Here is a 21,744-nt window from a genome sequence, read left to right on the forward strand (position 1 = left end):
CTGTGACTCTGGACAAGTAACCAATCCTTCTGGGCCTTGTTTTCCCCACGTATAAACTGGGGGAAATAATACGCCCAACTTCACTTGGTTAATACAAGGAGTAATTGAATTAACATATCTAAAAGGCTTATGAGAGCACCTAGAATATAGTCAATGACATACAAGCATTAGTTGTTATTATTTCCACCATTTAGAATAAAGCATCTTAGAATAAAGTGTGGAGATTTTTTCAAAGTGTTTTTTTCTTTCTGTTTTAAGGCCCAGATTATGTAAAGGACCATCTCCCTAAAGTTGCTCAGCATACTTCCTATATAGGAGAAAAGCGTCCTGCATTAGAAAAAACGGGAGATCTCAGATATTTACAGAGGCCTGCCTCAAAGAGAAGCTTGCCGGCCAAATATAAACCTGAGTATGTTGGTGAAATTGGTTGGGGAATACCAGTGTATGATTTTATCAACAAAACCAGGCTTCAGACTGGCTTTCACGTTAAGGTATTTTTCTTAAATCTATGCTCCTCCTTGCACATTGTTTTCTGGTTTGAAAGCTTTCTGAGTTTGCTTCCGTAGGAAACGTCATGTTCTCGACCTGTCCTTGAGAAGCAATGGCATTGGAGTTTTTGCAGAAAAATGAGTGTGTGGATAAATGTACTTGCTGCTGTCACTCCCTTCGTCCCTTAGTACCGGCAAGGAGAGGTGTGAAGGGAATGAAGCCGAGGGCACTCCAAGAGCATTTGCACTTGGCTTTGGAATGCATCCAGATTCCCATCTACGCTGTGACATTCACACAGGCTCCCCCATCCTTGCGAGGCGTGGTGAGTGGGTGGTGGTAAAGCAGCAGCCTGTGCTGCACTTCATCCACCAACCTAGAAACCAGCCCCAGGGCTTTAAAACCCGCTGTGTGGCTCATGCCTTTAAATCAGACCATCCAGGGCACGTAGTCAGAGGGCTCTTAGAAAACCTGTCTGTCTCCGTTTGGTGATGTGGATGTGACCCCACACGTTCTCCTCTGAAACAGGAGAGAGCACGGATGATTTTAGAAGCAAAATCTGAGAATTCAGACTTTATTCCCAGGTGAGACTTGGCCTGAAAATATGTATCAACGATGCAGTAACTGGATTTCTTAAGGCAATATAGTACAGCCTCATATAGTAAAGGTTAATAAAGGAAAAAGCCTTTTTCTGGCCAACCCTCGGCAAGTACAGGAGAGCAGCTGAGAGCTCAGTCTTTGAGGTCAAGAAGGGTTCCACTCCTGCCTCTGAGTCAGGTCCAACTCTGCGACCCTGGGCTTGAGTTCATCTCCCTGGGTCTCCATGCCTCCTCTGCCCTGTGGCAGTGTTCGAGTGCCCACTTCCTAAGACCACCTGAATTCCTATCCCACTCCTGCCACCTGCTAGCTGTGAGTGGCCTTGGCCAGTTCCTTGACCTCTGTGCCTCTTCATCATGAATCTGAGCATTTGCTTTATCAGGCTGTCGTAAAGAAACATTTGTAAAGTGCTGGGCACCGTCCCTGGGACACATCAAGGCTCTATGTCTTTTATGTTTCTTAACTTCCCAGCATAAGGTTTTCCTAGTTACGTACAAAACCCAGAAAGTGAAAACCCTTTTAGGTTAAGTTAGGAATAAAAGAGAACTTTCCTAATCTGACAACCTACAAAAAAACAAAAAAACAAAAAAAGCCTATAACAATAGCAATACTGAATGATAAAACATTGAAAGCATTTCTCTTTAAGATCCGGAACAAGACACAGATTCCCCAAATCATGATTTTTCCATTCAGCTTTGTACTGGTGGTCTTAACCATGGCAGTAAGGGGGAAAAAAAGTATAAAATGTGTAAGGATTGAAATGGAAGGAGCAAAGCTATCATTATTTGCTAATAATATGCTTGACCATGTAGAACACCTCAAAGTATAAGAGAATTTGGTAGTCAACAGGATACAAAATCCAGGTATGAAAATCAATTTTATTTTTATATATGAGAAACAGAAAATGCAATAAAACAGGATACTACTTACAGTGTCATCAACAGATACAAAGTATGTAGGAATAGATCTTAAAAAAGGATATGCTGGCACAACATTGTAAATCGACTATACTTCAATAAAAAAAAAAGATGTTCAACACACGGAGAAAAATGATAAAACTATTGAAACAAGATCTAAATAAATGGAAAGATATATCATGTTTATGAATTAGAAGATTCAATATCATAAAGATGTCAAATCTATCAGATTGATAAAAGTAATTCCCATGCAATTACAATAAAAATCCCAATTTTTTTCTTCTGAAAAAAAAGACTCTGTCTTAGCATGATTCTTGTTACGTCGTGACTTCTAAATACAAGGGCATGAGGAACACGCTCTGCATGGTGCCCGGCACGCAGTTGACACCCCGATTTCAATGACTGGGACTGTGGTTTTGTACTTAACGTCACTCAGGGCCAGTGACACAGAATGAGGGCTCAGGTTCCTAAACTGGGTCTTACTCCACTCAGGCGATAAAGATGAAGATCAGAAACTTGATTCGATATCAAAAGTGGCCACCAGTGAGAAGAGGACAAACGCAAAGCGAGGCAGCCAGTTTGAACGGAGTCCAGAACATCTGTTGCCTTGTTGCTTCTCTCCAGTGACGCCGGGCTTTTGTGCACAGCCCTTGATCTGTTGCCCATCTTGAGTGTGTGCAGCTGTGAATGCAAGAGTCCCATCAGCCTCGACTTAGCCTTCCAGGAAGGGATTTATTCGGTTTCTTTTGATGGAATTTCACAGACGGCTCTAAATCCCTGCTCTGCGTGATAGCACGGTCCTCTTAACCCTGGTGGGACTGCGTGTGAGGCATACAGAGACCTCCACCCCGCCACCCAACCCCGTGGCTCACACAGAAGCTGGTCTTGTTTGGCATGGGCTCTGAGGACTTGTCATCTGTGCATTTGCTTGGCCCCAGCATTTTGACAGTAATTGTTTTCAAAGATGTACTTATCTCAGGTAACGATCTTAAACAAATCTTAAAGGATTCCTTGGACTTAGAACTTTATCATGAGAGCAAAAAGATGCACTGAGAATGACTGTACATACAGGTCAAGAACCACATATGATTTACCCACCAGCTAAGGCCTAGGATTTGTCACCAAGACTGCTAACCTCCCCCAACCCTGCACCCAGGGCCCGCTTCCATCCCCTGCCCGTCAAGGTCAGCTTCTGAGTCAAGCCCCAGACTTGGATACCTTATCAACGCAGAGCTCCAGGCAGCCCCTTCCAATCAATGAGACTTGGCTGGAAGTGACGTTTGAGCTGATAGAGACACAGACACTCCATGCCTTGAAACAAGCCCCTAATCACAAATAACACGTGAGCACCTGTGCCATGAATTCACACCTCCTCGATAGGGAGCTGGTCCATTCCTCAGTGCGATGTAACCCAGGGCGACGTCTGCATCCGCGTCCTTTTCTGTCTCTGGCTTCTTGTCCTTGGTAGCCCTCGATGCCATCCCCGTGACGTCTGTGCCTGTAAGAGTCCCACCAACGTGGCACTTTGTTTCTGTCTAACCTCAGAGATTCCCCGGTGGCTCCCACCGCGATAACTCAGAACTTTGATTTTAAGCACAAACCTTCACCTAGTGGATTATTATAGCCAGAACAGCTGCTCTTCCTAATTTCCTGCTCTAGGTTCCAGTAAGACCGGCAGCTAAGGAAGCTCGGGCACCTGCAGTAGACTCTCGGTAACATGCCTGGGGCAGCTGCTTCCTGCCCGGGAATGGTCTCTCCTCTCTGGGGCACTGGGAAGGGGTCTATAGATCATCTGGATTTGGGTAGAAAGATAGTAACTTCCAGGCTGAGTGACACCTGAAAAAGTTCCCACATTGCAGTGGACAGTGAAAATGACAACATCGGGTCTCTCTTCTGGGTCTTTCTGTGTTTGGCTATTTCCTGCTCGGATGTGGGGCTGCCGTGCAATGATGATACACGCGTAATGAACCAGTAAAGATCACTGCTTTTGTTACTGTCTCAGATTTAAGAGCAGTACATTCTTCTTCTTCTTTTTCTTTTTTTTCATGGATTTGGTCTCTGCCAAACTATGTGTGTTGTTTCTGCAACAGTATATGGAGACCAGTGAAACAATTCCTTTGGTTTCAAACTGAGGAGCGTGTCTAAGTGGTTCGTAGCTGGGTTCATAGTGGTTTGTAGCTAAGTGGTTCGTGTCTCCCTCCCCTGGCCTTTCTTTAACCCAGGTCTCCCAATGCCTGTTTTCTACTCCTGCATCTGACCTCAGGGCCAGATGATTTGACACTTGGTTTTCCCACAAAAACAATGCGATACTGGACTTGAGGACTGACTCTTCATAGGTGTGGTCCCAAAGACAATATTAAATCAGTGAATCATAACAGCTATTACCACCAATATATCACACGGTATAACACCTTGAGTGATGTGCAGAAGATAATGAAGAGAACCGTGGGGACGCGCCAATAATATATTTATATGGGATACAGTGTCATATCATAAAAAGGAAAGTTTTCAAGGCTTTGAAACTCCTGCCTCCTGTTTATCTGCCCCAAATTCCCATGTTATGAACACAGAGGGCTTCTCTGAGTTTCATGGACATGGGAACAGACTTCCTGATGGATGTCGAATAAATCAATCCAAGGTCGGTGGCTTTATGAGACATTTTTCTCACTGCGAATTTTTTTAGAGAAAGTAAACATAAAAAGAGCTCTTGCTGTGGGAATGTAAATTGGTGCAGCCACTATGGGAAACAGTATGGAGGTTCCTCAAAAACTGAAAATACAGCTACCGTATGATCCTGCAATCCCACTCCTGGGCATATATCCAGACAAAACCATAATTCAAAAAGATACATGCTCTGTATAGCTGATTCACTTTGTTATACAGAAGAAACTAACACACCATTGTAAAGCAATTATACTCCAGTAAAGATGTTAAAAAAAAAAAAGATACATGCAATGTTCATAGCAGCACTATTCACAACAGCCAAGACATGGAAACAACGTAAGTGTCCATTGACAGAGGAATGGATAAAGAAGGTGCACGTATATGCAATGGAATATTAGCCGTAAAAAGAATGAAATAATGCCATTTGCAGCAACATGGATGGACCTAGAGATTGTCCTACTGAGTGAAGTATGCCAGACAGAGAAAGACAAATATCATATGATATCACTTATATGTGGAATCCAAAATATGGCAGAGAGACTTCCCTGGCGGTCCAGTGGTTGAGACTTGGTGCTTCCACTGCAGGGGGCATGGGTTCGATCCCTGGTGTGGGAACTAACATCCCGCATGTCGTGCAGTGCGGCCAAAAAATAAAATAAAATAAAATATGACAGAAACGAGCTTATTTATGAAGCAGAAACAGACCCACAGACATAGAAAACAAACTTTTGGTTACCAAAGGGGAAAGGGGGAGGGGGAGGGATAAATTAGGAGCTTGGGATTAACATGTACACACTACTATGTATAAAACATAAACAACAGGGTCCTACTGTATAGCACAGGGACCTATATTCAATATCTTAATAATAAACCGTAATGGAAAAGAATATGAAAAAATATACATAACTAAATCATTTTGCTGTACACCAGAAACCAACACAAGTGTATATCAACTATACTCCAATAAAATAATTTTTTTTTAAAAAGAGCTCCCGTTGACTATTTACTATGTGAGGGAGGCACTGCGATCGGTTTCATCTTACAGAGGAGGGGTCGGAGATATTGACAGCTGAGGCCTCTTGCCTGAGGCCGTACAGCTGGTCAGGGATGGAGCTGGGATCTCAGCCCAGGCCTGGAGCTCAGGGACTTCGTGGGAGCCCAGCGTGTGTGAGAGGAAGTGACAGGAAACGAAGTTGGAACACGGGGCTGGAGCCGCTGGGTGAGGCGCTCATCAGGGCGAGCGCTTTTCCGCGAGGCAGTGTCCGCCCGGGTCAGTCCCGGTTGCCTTGTCTCCTAAGGGCCCGTCCTTTCTTCACGGGGCCTCAAGCCTCTCCCTGATCCCCACCACTCTGCGTCGTTTGCACACAGATGCTGCATTCATCATAGTAAAATGAATCATCAGTAGTGGATATATCCACATATTTGACATAATAAGAAAGGGCTTAGTAATAGTTATTTTCTTTTTTGTTTCTTTATTAAATCTTAAAATTTTGGGGGGAGTATAGTTGATTTACAATCTTGTGTTAGTTTCAAGTGTACAGCAGAGTGATTCAGTTATACATACATATATATCTATTTTTTCCAGATCCTTTTCCCTTATAGGTTATTACAAAATATTGAGTGAAGGTCCCTGTGCTATACAGTAGGTCCTTGTTGTTTATCTATCTTATATTTAGTAGTGTGTATATGTTAATCCCAAACTCCTAATTTATCCCTCCCCTCCCCTTTCCCCTTTGGTAACGATAAGTTTGTTTTCTATGTCTGTGAATCTATTTCTGTTTTGTATATAAGTTCATTTGTAATTTTTTTAAAGATTTCACATATAAGTGATATCATATGATATTTGTATTTCTCTGTCTGATGTACTTCACTTAGTATCATAACCTCTAGGTCCATCCATGTTGCTCCAAATGGCATTATTTCATTCTTTTTACGGCTGAGTAATATACCATTGTATAAATGTGCCACATCTTCTTTATCCATTCGTCAATGGACATTTAGATTGTTTCCATGTCTTGGCTACTGTAAATAGTGCTGCAGTGAACATTGGGGTGCATGTGTCTTTTCAAATTATGGTTTTCTCTGGATATATGCCCAGGAGTGGGATTGCTGGGTCATATGGTAGCTCTATTTTTAGTTTTATTATTTTCCAGTTTCTGTGTAATAAGCACTCTAGAGTGCTTCAAAACGTATCATTGAGTATTATCTTTGGCATTCTGGAAAAAGAAGAGAAGACAGTGAAGTTCCCCCCCTAAACTGTACCTTCTTTCCAGCCCCACCCTGTGCATTCTCCCAAACCCACTTCCACACGACAGCGTCCCAGAAAATTTTCAAAATCACCTAGAAAAGAGAAGTATTGTTGGTGTGGAGTTGATCAGTATGTAGACCACCAATCACACATTTTAGAACTTCTGGGTGTTTTTCCCCCCAAGCTTCTCATTTACCTTTGGGTTCGTTTGGGCGAATCACAAACAGTCTCATTAAAATTCCTAAGATCTCACACTCCTAATCTCCAGATGTTATTATCAATATAGAAGACTTTTGAAAGATAATAAAGCTTCCTTTTCCAACCAACTTATAAGAGCAAAATAGAAAATAGCTTTCTTAACATCAGGAGCGCCTTGGGGTGGCTGCTGTTTCTTTCCCAGACGGGTGTGTGTTTATCTCTCACTTTATATTTCTTAGAGTTATTTGCATCCTAACAGTTTGTCATTTAATATAAAAATAATTACATTAGCACCTTTCATCCTTAAGTGCTGTGTAAAGTAATGGCTTTCCTGGTACCACGGGAAGCCTCTAGTAGGGGAGGGCCACATGCTGACCGTCTATGAAGGAGAAGAAACCTTGGCTACAGAAGCCAAGTAACCCTCCTTTTTCTTGAAAATAATATATTAACGTCATCAACCCCCTTGTATGCAGGTGTTATATCTTCTCCATTTTATAAAACCTGGCTTTATATAGGATTCCTCAGATAAATGGAATGAACTTACTTGTATCCGAACTCCCGGAAAATAAGTTTTTAAGTTTGATGCCTCCTTTCTGGAACAGACCATGAAAACAACAAGCGAGGCACGTATCACTGAGATGCACTCTCCGTGCTGTGTTCAAAGCCATTGCGTGAAGAATAGCGGGTTTGGAGGGAGAAGCATCTCTGCTGATAGCTGGGGACACTGCCACTCCACATGTCACCAGGCATCCCAGCCCCAGCCAGATGTGGGCTTCCTCCTTGTGGCTGTGAGTTTGTGGATGATTATTGGTGAATTGGAAAAAAAGACATCCTAATGTTCACATCTTTTGTTAGGATGTGGAAATGTGAAAAGAAAGAGAGAGAGAGAGGGAGAGGGAAGGACGGAGGGAGGGAGGGAGGGAGGAAAGGAGGGAGGGAGGGAGGAAGAAAGGAACTCAGTGTAATTTAGAGTCTAGTGAGTGATTTTATTCCTAATTAAGGAAGGCTGAAAATACACCATGGTGGTTACTAGCTCTTGTAAGTCTTGACATGCATCTTGAGTTTGCATCTCAATGTAAACATCACCTTTTTAAAAAATTACACTTCTTAAAGTTAGTATTAAGCATATGCCATAGGTTTTCAGCGAATAGTATTTGATGATGATAGGGAGATAGAAAGCTAAGAAAAAGTTGTATAAATTAGAATGGGGTCTAGTAAACCTGACGTTGGCTCCACAGCCAGGGTCCTTTAAATTTACTGTCAACAATTTGGAAACTTGCGCGTGATCTAATATCCCAAGCACAGTTGGCTAAAATACCAGGACGTATGTTTTCTAAATCTTGGCTTTTTAAGATCTTTGGAGGAAACTCTAATAGCATTATAAATTTAGGATTATACTTTTCCCTGCTATTCATGTACACCACTTCCGGGGTACCTCTGCTGCTTTGACAAAAACGCATAGAATGCATAGCAGTCTGGAGATATCTGTTCTCTTCCCAGGACTGAACCTAGGATCCAAGAAATCTTAATTGAGCAAATTGAAAACAACCCATTCAATAGAGGGGCCCCTGGTATGTGGTCCCCCTGTCTCTGGACACAAAGAAAATGGCATTGAAAATAAGTGCTTTGCAAGCCTTGTGGGCTCCTGCAGCTGGGGAGGAATTCTTAGGAAGTTTCTTCGTGCTGTGATCGTTGTTGGAGTTTTTGGTGAGACAGTTGGTCTCCACAGTGCCAGCCACATCCCAAACGGCTGTAAGCACCTTCAGGTCTGAGGGCTGTGTCTTATTTGGCTTTATACTGACAGCATCCACAGCCCTCCGTGCAGTGCTTAGCACAGGGTACATGATCATCAAGAAATGATGGGAGACGGAGACTGAAATCCCATTCTTTTCTCATTCAGAGTCTTTGTTAAGAGACCAAGTTGTAGAAGGGGGGGAGATGAGCTTTTAAGCGTGTGTGAGATTGAGAATTATTTTCCTCCTAGCTTATTCAATAGTCATTTGAGAACTACTTAACCTATATTTTTTTTTTTACTGAAACTTAGTTATACTGTTATGTTCACAATGCCTGAGCTACCACCCCCAGTGTAATTCTGTGTTGTAGAGCTAATTGGACAGTTAACTTGGGACACTCTTCCTAACCTTTGAATTAACAACAGTGCCAACACATTAGGAAACTCCAAGGGTAAGAACGGTCACCAACCAGGCACTTGATTGTATTTCAGAAACTGTGTACTGGGCACAAGCAGAGACTCGGGAAGCTCCCATGTCGCTTTTCTGTAGGTTGAAGAGTTGAATCCACTCGTATTTCAGACCCTGGTAGGGACCTTCTGCTAACTCTGGATAAAGGGCTGGTAGCAGAATGATTGGTTACTCATCACATATCCTAACAATTCCCAACAGAATAACTTCTAGTCTTGCTTTAAAATGAAATTCTAGTGTATCTTGAATTATCACGTGAATAAGGAAAACATGAATCTCTCTGGGGAAGTGCAGAAAAAATAGTAGAAATGTGCCTTCTCTCTGAGAGTAAATGAGGCAGCGAGGATTCATAGTGCTTTTCAGGGCAAATCTATGCCCTAATGAAAAACTGAATATGCAGAAGTAGCCAGTTGAAGAAATTTTCATCTTCCCTCTTTTCTTTCTTTGCATGCTAGTCTGCCTACTATTCTTTATAATGTCTCAGTTTTTACCCCTATAAAACGGGCATTGCATTAGTTTGCTGTTGAGCATGACCCAATACCACATAGCATCTTAAAGCAACACCATTTATTTGCTCACAGTTCTATAGGTCAGAAGTCCCGGGAAGGCCTGGCTGGGTTCTCTGCTCAGCACTCCCTAGGCTGGATGCAAGGTGTTGGCTTGTGATCTCACCTGAGGCTTGGAGGCTCTTCCGAGTTCATGGGGTTGTGGCAGCTTTCAGTTCCTTGTGGTTGTAGGACTGAGGTCCCATCTCTCTGCTGGCTGTCAGCCAGGGACCAGTCTCAGCCTCGAGAATCTGCCCACATACCATAGCTGTGGTGCCCTCCATCTTTAAAGCCAGCAACAGACATTCTCCCTCACGTCCAAATCCCTGTCATGCTTCAAATCCCCTTTGCCTGGAAGAGCCCAGATCCTTTCAAGAGCTCACCTGGTGAAGTTTGGGCCACTGAGGATAATCTCCCTTTCTTACAGGCAACTGATTTGGGATCTTAATTACATCTGCAAAATCCCTTCACAGCAGTACCTAGTATTTGGGTGAATATCTGGGAGAAGGTGGATATACCAAGGAGTGAGAATCTTGGGGGTCTTTAGAATTCTGTCTTCCACAGGGATAATAACAATAACTTAGAGTGTTGTTAAATGGATTAGGTGAGATGTGTGTAAAGCGCTTAGCCTAGTATCTAGTACAGACTCTAGTACAGTCTCAAGAAATGGGATCTAGTATTATTAATGTCTCTATATACTGTATTTTCTTGCCTAATGGATTTTGTTTTAGCTCACTTTATTGTTTTTTTATTTTTTGGCTGCGTTGGGTCTTCATTGCTGCACACGGGCTTTCTCTCTAGTTGCAGTGAGTGGGGGGACTCTTCACTGCGGTGCATAGGCTTCTCATTGGTGGCTTCTCGTTGCGGAGCACGGGCTCTAGGCACGTGGGCTTCAGTAGTTGCAGCACGCGGGCTCAGTAGTTGTGGCTCACAAGCTCTAGAGCCCAGGCTCAGCAGTTGTGGCGCACGGGCTTCATTGCTCCGCGGCATGTGGGATCTTCCCGGACCAGGGCTTGTACCCGTGTCCCCTGCATTGGCAGGCGGATTCTTAACCACTGTGCCACCACGGAAGTCCTGGATTTTTAAATTATGTTATGATAAGCACATTAGAAACATAATGGAATATGTTTCTCATTATCTGGAGACTCCACAGAAAACATACTGGGGCCAGAGTCAAGGAACTCATGAAACTTAATGTTTAGTCTGTTTGCTGAAAGTTGACGTACTAATTCAAGTTAAATAAACAGTGCAGTAAAAAAAAAAAAAAAAAGGGAGACCAGGATATAGTTCACGTTGGTACTCAACTCAGGCTCACATACAATGCGGCATAAAATGAAGTATGAGCCACTGCCTTGTTCAATTTTTGTTTTTTAGTGAGAAAAATGCATCACAGAATCCATGCCTTGAGCACTGACATTTTTCAGAGAGAACTGTTTTGTTTCTACTCCTACTCTGAATATAAAATGAATGCTTCAAATGCGCCCTGTACACAAAGGCCTGAAGCCCCCCTTTCTCCCTTCAGTAGTTCCAGTCTCGAATGGGCAGCGTTATGCAATTTGGCGACCCAACGCCAGCAATGAGAATGCTTCTCACTGGCTGTGGGAAGAAAGTCACCTAAGCGGTTAACAGTAATATTTTGCAAATGGAAGCAAGTGAAGAAAAAATGACATTAGCATAAGAAAAGGTAGCCTTAGGGGATTTTCCACTCCAGTGTTTGGTACTAAGAGCTCTATGTTACAAAGGAGGAGGATGGCGAAGAGAAACTCTAGTGTCCACACATTCTTGAAACGCATTGCCATTGTACTCATTCTGCTGGCGAGAAAGACCTCATCGTTACAGAGATGGAAAACGGTCCTTTCTAGTAAGGAAAGTCAAATTGGATATATTAGGGAAAACTTCCTGAGCTAAGTATAGCAAGAAAGCAAGAGGATTCCTCAGTGATGGGAGTTCTAGACTAGAGGTGATTTGGGATTAAAAATGACATTTTTAAGCAATGATTTGCATTGTTAACTAGAATGGGCCCCAATGTCTGTGATTAATTTAACTCAAATTTAACAGCTCATTTCAGAAATTGTGTCACATTCACAGTACCTGAATGTAATTACCAGACATATACCTTTAAATTAATACCTAGACTTATTTAAAGGTTGCTTAATGGGGAATATCCAATTTCAAGTTATGATTATTTTCGCAAGTTGAAAACAATCTTTTTTTTTTTTTTCAGATTCCACATGTAAGTGATCTCATATAATATTTGTCTTTCTCTGTCTGGCTTACTTCACTTAGTATGATAATCTCTAGGTCCATCTTTATTGCTGCAAATGGCATTATTTCATTATGGTTGAGTACTATTCCTTTGTATATATACACCACATCTTCTTTATCATCTGTCAGTGGTCACTTAGGGGGTTTCCATGTCTTGGCTACTGTGAATAGTGCTGCTATGAACACTGGGGTGCGTTTATCTTTTCGAATTATGTTTTTCTCCAGATATATGCCCAGGAGTGCGATTGCTGGGTCGTATGGTAACTCTATTTTCAGTTTTTTAAGGAACCTCCATACTGTTCTCCATAGTGGCTGTATCAATTTACATTCCCACCAACAGTGCAGGAGGTTCCCTTTTCTCCACACCCTCTCCAGCATTCGTTATTTGTAGACTTTTTAATAATGGCCATTCTGACTGGTGTGAGGTGATACCTCATTGTAGTTTTGATTTATATTTCTCTAATAATTAGTGATTTTGAGCATCTTTTCATGTGCCTGTTGGCCATCTGTATGTCTTCTTTGGATAAATGTTTATTTAGGTCTTCTGCCCATTTTTCTATTGGGTTGGTTGTTTTTTTGATATTGAGCTACATGAGCTGTTTGTATATTTTGGAAATTTATCCCTTGTCAGTTGCCTCATTTGAGTTTGCTACTTTTTGATGTTACGAATATAGCATCCTGCATCAGTGTAAAAATGCATTCCAAAACTGAAGTGAAGGGCTTCCCTGGTGGCGCAGTGGTTGAGAATCTGCCTGCTAATGCAGGGGACGCGGGTTCGAGCCCTGGTCTGGGAGGATCCCAGATGCCGCGGAGCAACTAGGCCCGTGAGCCACAACTACTGAGCCTGCACCTCTGGAGCCTGTGCTCCACAACAAGAGAGGCCGCGATAGTGAGAGGCCGGCGCACCGCAATGAAGAGGGGCCTCCGCTTGCCGCAACTAGAGAAAGCCCTCACACAGAAATGAAGACCCAACACAGCCAAAAATAAATAAATTAATTAATTTTAAAAAAAATAGACAAAACTGAAGTACTTTCGATAATCCTTATCACTGTTTCCCAACCCTAGTATGGAAAATCGAGAAATGATTAAGGCCCCAAACCCTTTTCAGTATAAATTTGACACCCCCATTTCCCACGTTTATGCATAAAATGTGTCCTCCATTGACAGTTCCTGGGGAAAAGAGGCCAGTTTATAGTCATCTATTCAGTTATGAGAGAGAATTTCTATGCACAGGGAAGGGCACGGGGATATGTTTTCATGTGAGAACGAGTTCTAAGCAACCAAGTATTTTATCGATGTTCTGTGATGCTTTCTGAAAGGAACATTCAGAGCTAGACTGCACCACAGGCTGTCTGTCACCCGGCTCTTTCCTGTGCTGTAGCCACCACATTTCCTAATTCTGTGAGGGCAAGGTGAAGTGGAAAGAGCTGAGCTGTTTGAATCTAAATGCTAAACTGTGGTTTTGCATGCCTGCTGGTGTAGACACAGAATCATTAGCTTAGCGACTGGGGATGACACTCTTCTTGGGACCCAGCACCTGTCCTTTGACAGAGAGGGAAGGGAAAGCACAGAGGCTCAGAGTTATTTTACCTCTTATGCCTTTTCCTCTCAGTTCAAAAATCAAAAGACCATCTTCTTTCAACTGAACTTAGCATTTCCTGTTTAATTGCTCAACCTGACCTTTTTGACCAGGAACCCAGACTCTCAGACATGTTTGTACCCAGTGACATTGGAATCAGGGGACTTAATTCATGTTCTTCCTTTTACAGTATGAAGAGTTCAGTCAAGCTGCTGTTGAGAAGCTAAGCCACAGATACCAGAACCCATGGTAAGCACATACTAATACATTTTACATCAATTAATTAATGTTTCCTTCCTAAATTAGGAACAGGGTTAATATTTTAAAACTTTTTATGTCCTATAGGTTTCTTTGTATAATTATGAATTTGTATTCCTCATAAACAAAATGTTCACTATCTACTAGGTTTTCATTAAGGGGAGGAAAGAGGTGGGGCAAGCATGGTGAGAGCACAGTGGAGAAAAAGGAAACAGCCTGTTAAGAACAGCCACTGGACGGGTCCGGTAGCTTTAACTATATAAATCTTTTTGTGGAAGAACAAGAATATAATTTTTTTGGTTAAAAAAAACCCTTATGAGGGCTTCCCTGGTGGCGCAGTGGTTGAGAGTCCACCTGCCGATGGGGGGGACACGGGTTCGTGCCCCGGTCTGGGAGGATCCCACATGGCGCGGAGCGGCTGGGCCTGTGAGCCATGGCTGCTGAGCCTGTGCGTCCGGAGCCCGTGCTCTGCAACGGGAGAGGCCACAACGGTGAGAGGCCTGCGTACCGCAAAAACAAAACAAACAAACAAAAAAACCCTTATGAGACTTCCCTGTTGGCACAGTGGTTAAGAATCCGCCTGCCAATGCAGGGAACATGGGTTCGAGCCCTGGTCTGGGAAGATCCCACATGCCACGGAGGAACTAAGCCCGTGTACCATAACTACTGAGCCCATGCACCACAACTACTGAAACTTGAGCACCTAGAGCCCATGCTCTGCAACAAGAAGCCCACGCGCCGCAACGAAGAGTAGCCTCTGCTCGCCACAACTAAAGAAAGCCCATGCGCAGCAACAAAGACCCAACGCAGCCACAAATAAATAAAAATAATTTAAAAAGTAAATAAAAAAATTAAAAAACCCTCATTTCATGCTGTTGGCCTAGAAACCATCATAACGGGTCATGCTGGTTAATAAACGTAGCCCTACTGAAGTCACAGCATGGCTTGAATTGACACTCTCTTAAAGCAGCTGGTAACCTAAATTAAACATGCCTAGTGCAAGGTATGTTCAATTACGGGAAAAGCAAAACCTAGGCGTGTCATCTAGATGGAACATATAATTCAGATTTCTAAGAAAGGGATCAATCAGCATTGCTCTTAAAGACTGCAGATTCAATAATGTCTTTGTTCTCCTTAGACTTTTGCAGGTCAGGGTTTCTGGAGCCGACTTCACCTCCTTTTTAATCATTGAAGATTCCCGTTATTAGCATGGACAAACTTAGTGGCTTTTAGTCTGTTTCTGCTATATCACCACAACATAAGCTGCATCAAAAAGAGACAAGACCATAAACCCCATGTCAAATGTCTATTAGTTACTATGATATGATCCAGGACAACAAAGGATATCATTGCACAATTCCTACAACTTACAAAGCATGTCCTATGTTTAAAGCCATGGAGAAATAGTTACAATTACTGCATGCAAAGCACATGTTCTCATTTAAATATTCCACTTCATTTGTTCAAATAACATTGCAAGCACCTATTTACAAATACCCTATCAAATATTTCTAAGCAAAAACAACAAAAATAATGAAAGGCCATTGAAAATCACAGTAACTTCAACAAGCATTGGTGATACAAGTGTGAACATCTGCTCGACTTATTTAAACATAAAAAACTTGTTGGAAAGAATCTGAGGAATATTGACACTTTGAGCATTTTCCTTGGATGAAAGAATGTTGGCTACATTCACTTGTAGGGAATATGACATGGATTGTACCAAGTCGTGAGGATGCAAAATGTTTATGAGAAAGACCTTGTACCGAGGGAATTGTGGATTCAGTTGGGAAACTGTAGATAAATATATAGATCAAAATTATGAAACCAAGCTGCATATGGTGAGTACTAAATTCCTAATGAAGATAATTATAATTAGAAAATTATAACTAGAAAAGTTTTAAAAATTTAAATGTAATTAGAAAATGATAAGTAGAAAAGTTTAAAAAATTAAATACAATTAGAAAAGTTACAAATTTTTAAATATAAAAAATTTAAATATAAAGTTAAAAATCAGATTTGCCCACAGCCTCTGGCTCGGGTCCTGTTTCTAACTAGTCAGGTGCCAGTAACGTGAACGCTGCCCTCTCGAGACTAAGCACAACTGCTGCTTAAAAGCCTTCCAGGCCCCACCTTCAGGCTGGGGAGAGGCTCTGGAAGAGAATGCTGACTCTGACAGGCCCAGGTGTGCCCACCTGCTTGCGTTCTCTCAGCTGGACCGAGGGCCATCTCCATCCTGGGCAAGTTTCGTGCTTAGCCTCCCCGACGGTTTTCATGTTCTGTCCTCTCAGTCAACTGCATTGACTCTATAAATCTAGCGCCTCCTGTGTTCAAAGCACTGCTAGATCCTGCAGCCACAGTGCTGAACAAGACAAGCCCGGTATATGCCCTTCTTGGAATTTGTATTCTAGGGAAGGGGAGAGACATTGAACAACTATGTCATACTGTCTTTCATGCTTTTAAATAATTTTTTAAATGACAGATATAATGCATGCTTATGGCAACAAATAAAACAATATAGTGGTATATTAAAGAAAAGTTAATATCCTGCCCTATTCCGTCCAGTTCATGATAAAACATTTCATTACAAAGAGTGTTTATGGGATGGAAAGAGAAGGTTTTACCAGGGACATCGACCTGGACTGAAGGTCAGAGAAGTGTTCACCCAAGAAGTAATTATTAAGTTGGCTTGGGAAGGTGAATATAAGATCATTCCTGGCCCAGGGAACGGCCTGAACAGGGCTCAGAGGATGGAAAGAATGTATCTAGTTAGGACCAGGGTGGCAATGGGAGGGGAGCAAGATGAAGGTCAGATTTTGTAGAACCTTGTGGCCAGGTTAGAAGGTTTGAATTTTAACCTGAGAACAAAGAGAATTCATTGGAAGATTTAAAATAGAAAGCAACGTAATCCAATTTCTTTAAAAAGATCCCTTGGAATGTTGGAGTGCTGTGTGGAGAAAACAATTGAAAAGTGACAAGACAGTTGTAGGAAGCTGAGCCAGGAGACAGTTTCATTGTCAACAGGTCCCTCTTGAGTTTTCAGTGTGCTTTGTAAACAATCCAGAATAAATTGTGATGATGGAGTCTGTGAGAAGGGAAGGATTTGAGCTGAGCTTTCAAAGACATGCAGGCTTTAAATAAAGAGAAAGGAGATGATGTTTGCTGTGACGATGGGGAGCAAGAATGTACTCGGCGATGGGATGCAGCGGATTTCAGCATTAGCGTGATTGTACAGGTGAAGGAATTGAGCTTCGGAGGCTAAGGTGCATGAAAAACAGAGCTGATATATCGGTCCAGCTGGACTGATGCTGTGGATCTGGGTTGGGACCTGGGCTTGGACCTTTTCCAAGGGCTCCCCAAGCCCTTGATTCTGATGATCAGCCAGGGCTGAGCACCACTCATGAGGACCGAGAGAGGAAGGGGAGGAGCCTGGGGGGCCGGGGCGCCCACACAGAGGACAAGGTGATGAAGGACCACAGAGCCTCAGAGGCAGGACCCTGAGGACAGCAGGAGGCTGGAAAAGCCAGCGAAGAATTCAGAGGAGGGTTCCATACGAGGAAATGGAAATCCCAGAAAACAATAACAGACAAATATTCGGAAGTTATCAGCGGTCTCAGAAAAAGCACTGGAGGAAGAGGAGGATGAGTTGAGTCAGTACAACCAACACTAAAGAATTTTTGTCCATTGACTTAATAGAGGCAAGAGTCCACCCTGTTTTCAAGACCAGAAGTCCAGTCAAAGACAATGACAGGATTTCCTCCATTCTGGGGCATACTTTTAAAATTTAACTTTCTTGAAATCAGGATGTGTTTTATAATAATTGTTTATAGATGTAGGTAGGGCCTCTTTTTCTCTTCCCATGTAAAGCTGTTATTAAATCAGTGGTGTGTTCTCCTGTTTATTGCATCTTAAAGACCAGTAAAGATATACTTCAACAGACTTGAGATGAAGACCTTAATTAATAAACAGGGTCCTTGCTGTCAAGTAGCTGACAGACTCTCAAGACAGAGAGATGTAAACAGATTTCAATGCAGTATCCATTGATGGAGAATGATTGCAGTAACTGGGTGTGGGTTTTCTTCTGAATTAAAGGAAACATTCTCTTGCTTTAAATACAGAAGTTTCTCTAGACACGGGACCTGATGATTAACTCATTTTTACGTGGTCTCTTCTGTGTGCAGTTGGGTGTTTTCCAATATATACAAACAGTATGCTTAATTTCAATAAGAAGAATAAAAAGCACAGATAGGAGATGGCAGAACAGTTTACAGTCAAATTAGAAGAGTCAAATTATAAGAGAACGCACTGCACATAGTGAATGGGCAGGGCTTTTTGTTTTGTTTAAGGAGTAAGTGAAATCTGTAAGGATTTATTGCCCCACAATTATTGAAAATTGTGGGGCATGGAAATATCTTACTTTCCTTTTCTCTTCCTTACATTTAACACAGAGTGTGGCATACACGGGTACTCAGTACATATTTGCTGAATCGGTGTAAAAGACAGATCCTAGTTCTTCTTGTACCCGAATGGCACAGATTGGTATAGCTCAGGCTGGAAAAGCTGGATAACTTCAAGTCATGAGGACTTCCTGAGAGAGATGAAATGTAAGCTGGATTTAGAAGGAGCATTTTAGGAAAATCGATGGCTGCCTACCTGGGTAACCTTGTTATCCATGCAAATGAAAGTCTTACTGAGATTATAAAATCAACAATCATTCACAGGCAAACCTCCTTCCAGAAAGGAGCTGCCGATATGACTCTGCCCTAACGTCACTACGAAGTTGCCTCTTTGCCACTCATTTGCCGATGTATAGATTTGTCTTGGGACTAACGTCTTAAGGACTGGTTCAGGTTCCCATGGACAGCCATTGTCAGCAGATGGTGGGGGTCAGGGTGTGGGTGTCAAGGAGGCTGCAGATTCTAAGGTGACAGTGATCAGACTAGGTGTCAGCCATGCAGAGGAGAGCACTACGAGTTTTAAAAATCAGAATGAACTACAGCCTCCCCTGACTTTTCATTGACTTGGGGATCACAGCTCTTTTCAGAGTGTTGGCTCTCCTAGTCCGCTTTCTTGTTTTCTGCCTTTTCATAATCAAGTGGTTTGTTAGCCAGTTCCTATCCTCAGGAGGTGCACAGCACGGCACAGTCTAAAGAGTGTGAATTGAGAATCAAGACAGCTGGTTTCACTAGGAATTTATCCTCCAGGAAAATAATGAAGGAGGTAAAGAAAGGTCTACCTAGAAAGGAGTCCCAAAAGTGTTTGCAGTAATGCAAATTCAGAAATAACCTAATATCTCCCAAATAAGGGAGTGTAAGCAGTGATGAAGTGGGATCTATAGTGGTTAAGAGATGTGGTACATATATACAATAGAATATAACTCAGCCATAAAAAAAGAATGAAATAATGCCATTTGAAGCAACGTGGGTGAACCTAGAGATTATTATACTAAGTGAATTAAGCCAGACAAAGACAAATATCCTATGATATCACTTATATGTGGGATCTAAAAAAAATGATACAAACGAACTTATATACAAAACAGAAATAGACTCACAAACATAGAAAACAAACTTATGGTTACCAAAGGGGGAAGTGGGGGAGGGATATATTAGTAGGTTAGGATTAACAGATACACACTGCTATATATACAATAGAAAACCAACAGGAACCGACTCTACAGCACAGGGAACTATACTCAATATTATGTAATAACCTATAAGGGAAAAGAATCTGGAAAAGAATATAAATATATATGTATACATACATATATGTATAAAACTGTGCTGTACACCTGAAACTAACATGATATTATAAATCAACCATACCTCAATAATAAATAAATAAATACAAATATTAAACAAACAAACAAATATAGTTGATAAAGAAGAAAAAGTGCAAGGCTCTGAAGCAGACTTCCCGCATTCAAGTCCCCACTTCACCACCTGGTAGCTGTGACACCTTGGATGAGTTACTTAAAGGATTTATGCCTCAGGTTCCCAATCTGTAAAATGATTAGAATCTACTCCGCCTGGTTGTTGTACAGATGTGTTGTTACACATACAGCACTTAGAACAGCACTTGGTACAAACTAAGTGCTCAGTAAATAGTGTGACCATATATTTTATCACCCAAAATAGGACACTTTTGAGAGTGAAACAGGAAGCTAATGGAACTGATCACTTGGACAAGAGGCTAACCTGAAGGTATCTTGACCAAATCAGGCCACTCTGTTAATAAACATTATCAATTAGTTAAATAAATGAAGTACATTGAAATAATGTAACAAAATGCATTTATTACAATTCCTATTATATTGTTAGCAAAAAAATCAGTATAGAGATTCAGTATAGGAGAGAAATTTCATGCTATGTAGTTGAGTTAATCTTACAAAAGTAGAACAAAAAGTCCAAGAGACAGAAAAGAAGAAAGTGAAAAAGAGTAAAGTAAGAAATCAATTAAAATTAAATTAGTCTAATATCTGACTAATAGGAGACCTCAAAAGAGATCAGAGAAAACAGAAGAAAGAAAATCAATGAGAAAATTTCTCAGAAGGGAATAACATGAATTTCCAGATTGGAAGTCTCCACCAAAGCAAAATGACCACAACAACAAAACAACTGTGTCAAGGCATGTCACTGTGAAATTTCACTGCTGGGATGAAGCCTACTGTTAAGCCCTCCAGAGGAAAACTAGGACATATATAAAGGATCCAGAGTCAATAAGGCATCACACTTCTTGACAGCAATACTGGGCTCTGGAAGACACTGGCCAATGACCTCCCTGTCTGCCAGAAAGTGACTTTCAACCCGGAATTCTATACCCAACCCAACTATCAAGTGGGAAGGTTGAAAAGAGACATTTTCATGTATGTATGTACTCAAAAAAATGCATTTTTTCCTAAGAAGCAACTGGAGAATATTATCTAGCAAGACAATAGGGGGAAATCCGGGAAAGAGAAAGGAATATGATCCAAGAAACAAGAGAACTAACAAAGGTGACAGGCAAAGGGGATTCCCAAAATGGTAATGGAGAGAACCAGGAATGTGGCTGTACAGGGGCCCAGAGGAGGAACAGGGCAAGTGGGATCTCTCCAGGGGGCATTTACTGTGTACAGATATTGGGTGAAGTTCCAGAAGAAGCAAATGAGCTAAAAGTGGGTACTTTGGAGAAGAGAATGTTGGGACAGGGAGCAGGGAGAGACAGGGAGTATTTTTAATTATAAGCATTTTAGTACTATTTATTTATTTATTATTTATATATTTTGTTGAAGTATAGTTGCTGTACAATATTATATGTTACAGGTGTACTTATATAGAGTAATCTTCACAGTATTCACTTTAGTACTAGTTATATGTACATGTACCTAAATGATTGCATTAAAATGGAAAAAAATTATTACTACATTATGTACAAGCATTTTATCTTGATAAAATTGAAAATTAATTATAAAGTGGGAGAAATAGAAACTCAGTCAACTAGAGTTTTCGTAGTTAGGGTCCTAAGTTGAAAATATTTCTAAAACTAGGGCTTTCAATACTAAAGAAATAAGCACTGACCTGAATAAACTGGGCTTTCTGTTTATTCAGAAAGGTAGAAGGTGTGCCTGTATTTGGCATTAGTTAAGGGTTGTGTAGAAAATTGCCTGTTTTATTTCATAATGAAATACTGCCAAAGCCAGTTGTTGAACTAGCACAGACTTAATGACAGCCACTATTTAAAAATCTATTGGTACATAAATGCTTGCTTTTTTCTTGGAGTTGTTTTCCTCAAAACGTCCATAAATCTT

General features: G+C 41.5%; 1 protein-coding gene and 1 long non-coding RNA gene across 7 annotated transcripts in view; one reads left to right on the top strand and one right to left on the bottom strand.

The window, feature by feature from the left end:
- SPMIP2 (sperm microtubule inner protein 2) overlaps nt 1-21,744 on the top strand; it is a 158,651-nt gene that overhangs the window by 104,788 nt on the left and 32,119 nt on the right. For 3 of the 5 annotated variants that reach the window (XR_009564141.2, XR_009564142.2, XR_009564140.1), the window contains exon 5: nt 13,891-13,949. Coding sequence is in view for 2 of the 5 variants with exons in the window: in XM_060299870.1 (XP_060155853.1) it covers nt 259-491; nt 13,891-13,949 (292 nt within the window). In the remaining 3 variants the exon portion in view is untranslated. Of the gene's footprint in view, nt 1-258; nt 492-13,890; nt 13,950-21,744 lie in introns of all 5 variants that reach the window. The other 2 variants (XM_060299870.1, XM_060299869.1) reach the window with 1 other exon arrangement.
- Nucleotides 1,998-21,744, bottom strand: part of LOC138842706 (uncharacterized) — a 41,081-nt gene continuing 21,334 nt past the window's right edge. The window contains exons 3-4 of one of the 2 annotated variants that reach the window (XR_011377496.1): nt 3,351-3,498; nt 1,998-2,681 (exon numbers count right to left, since the gene is read on the bottom strand). This is a non-coding gene — a long non-coding RNA (uncharacterized lncRNA). Of the gene's footprint in view, nt 3,499-21,744 lie in introns of both variants that reach the window. The other variant, XR_011377495.1, reaches the window with a different exon arrangement.

Source organism: Globicephala melas, chromosome 5 (genome assembly GCF_963455315.2).
Source record: "Globicephala melas chromosome 5, mGloMel1.2, whole genome shotgun sequence".
Taxonomy (NCBI): Eukaryota; Metazoa; Chordata; class Mammalia; order Artiodactyla; family Delphinidae; genus Globicephala; species Globicephala melas.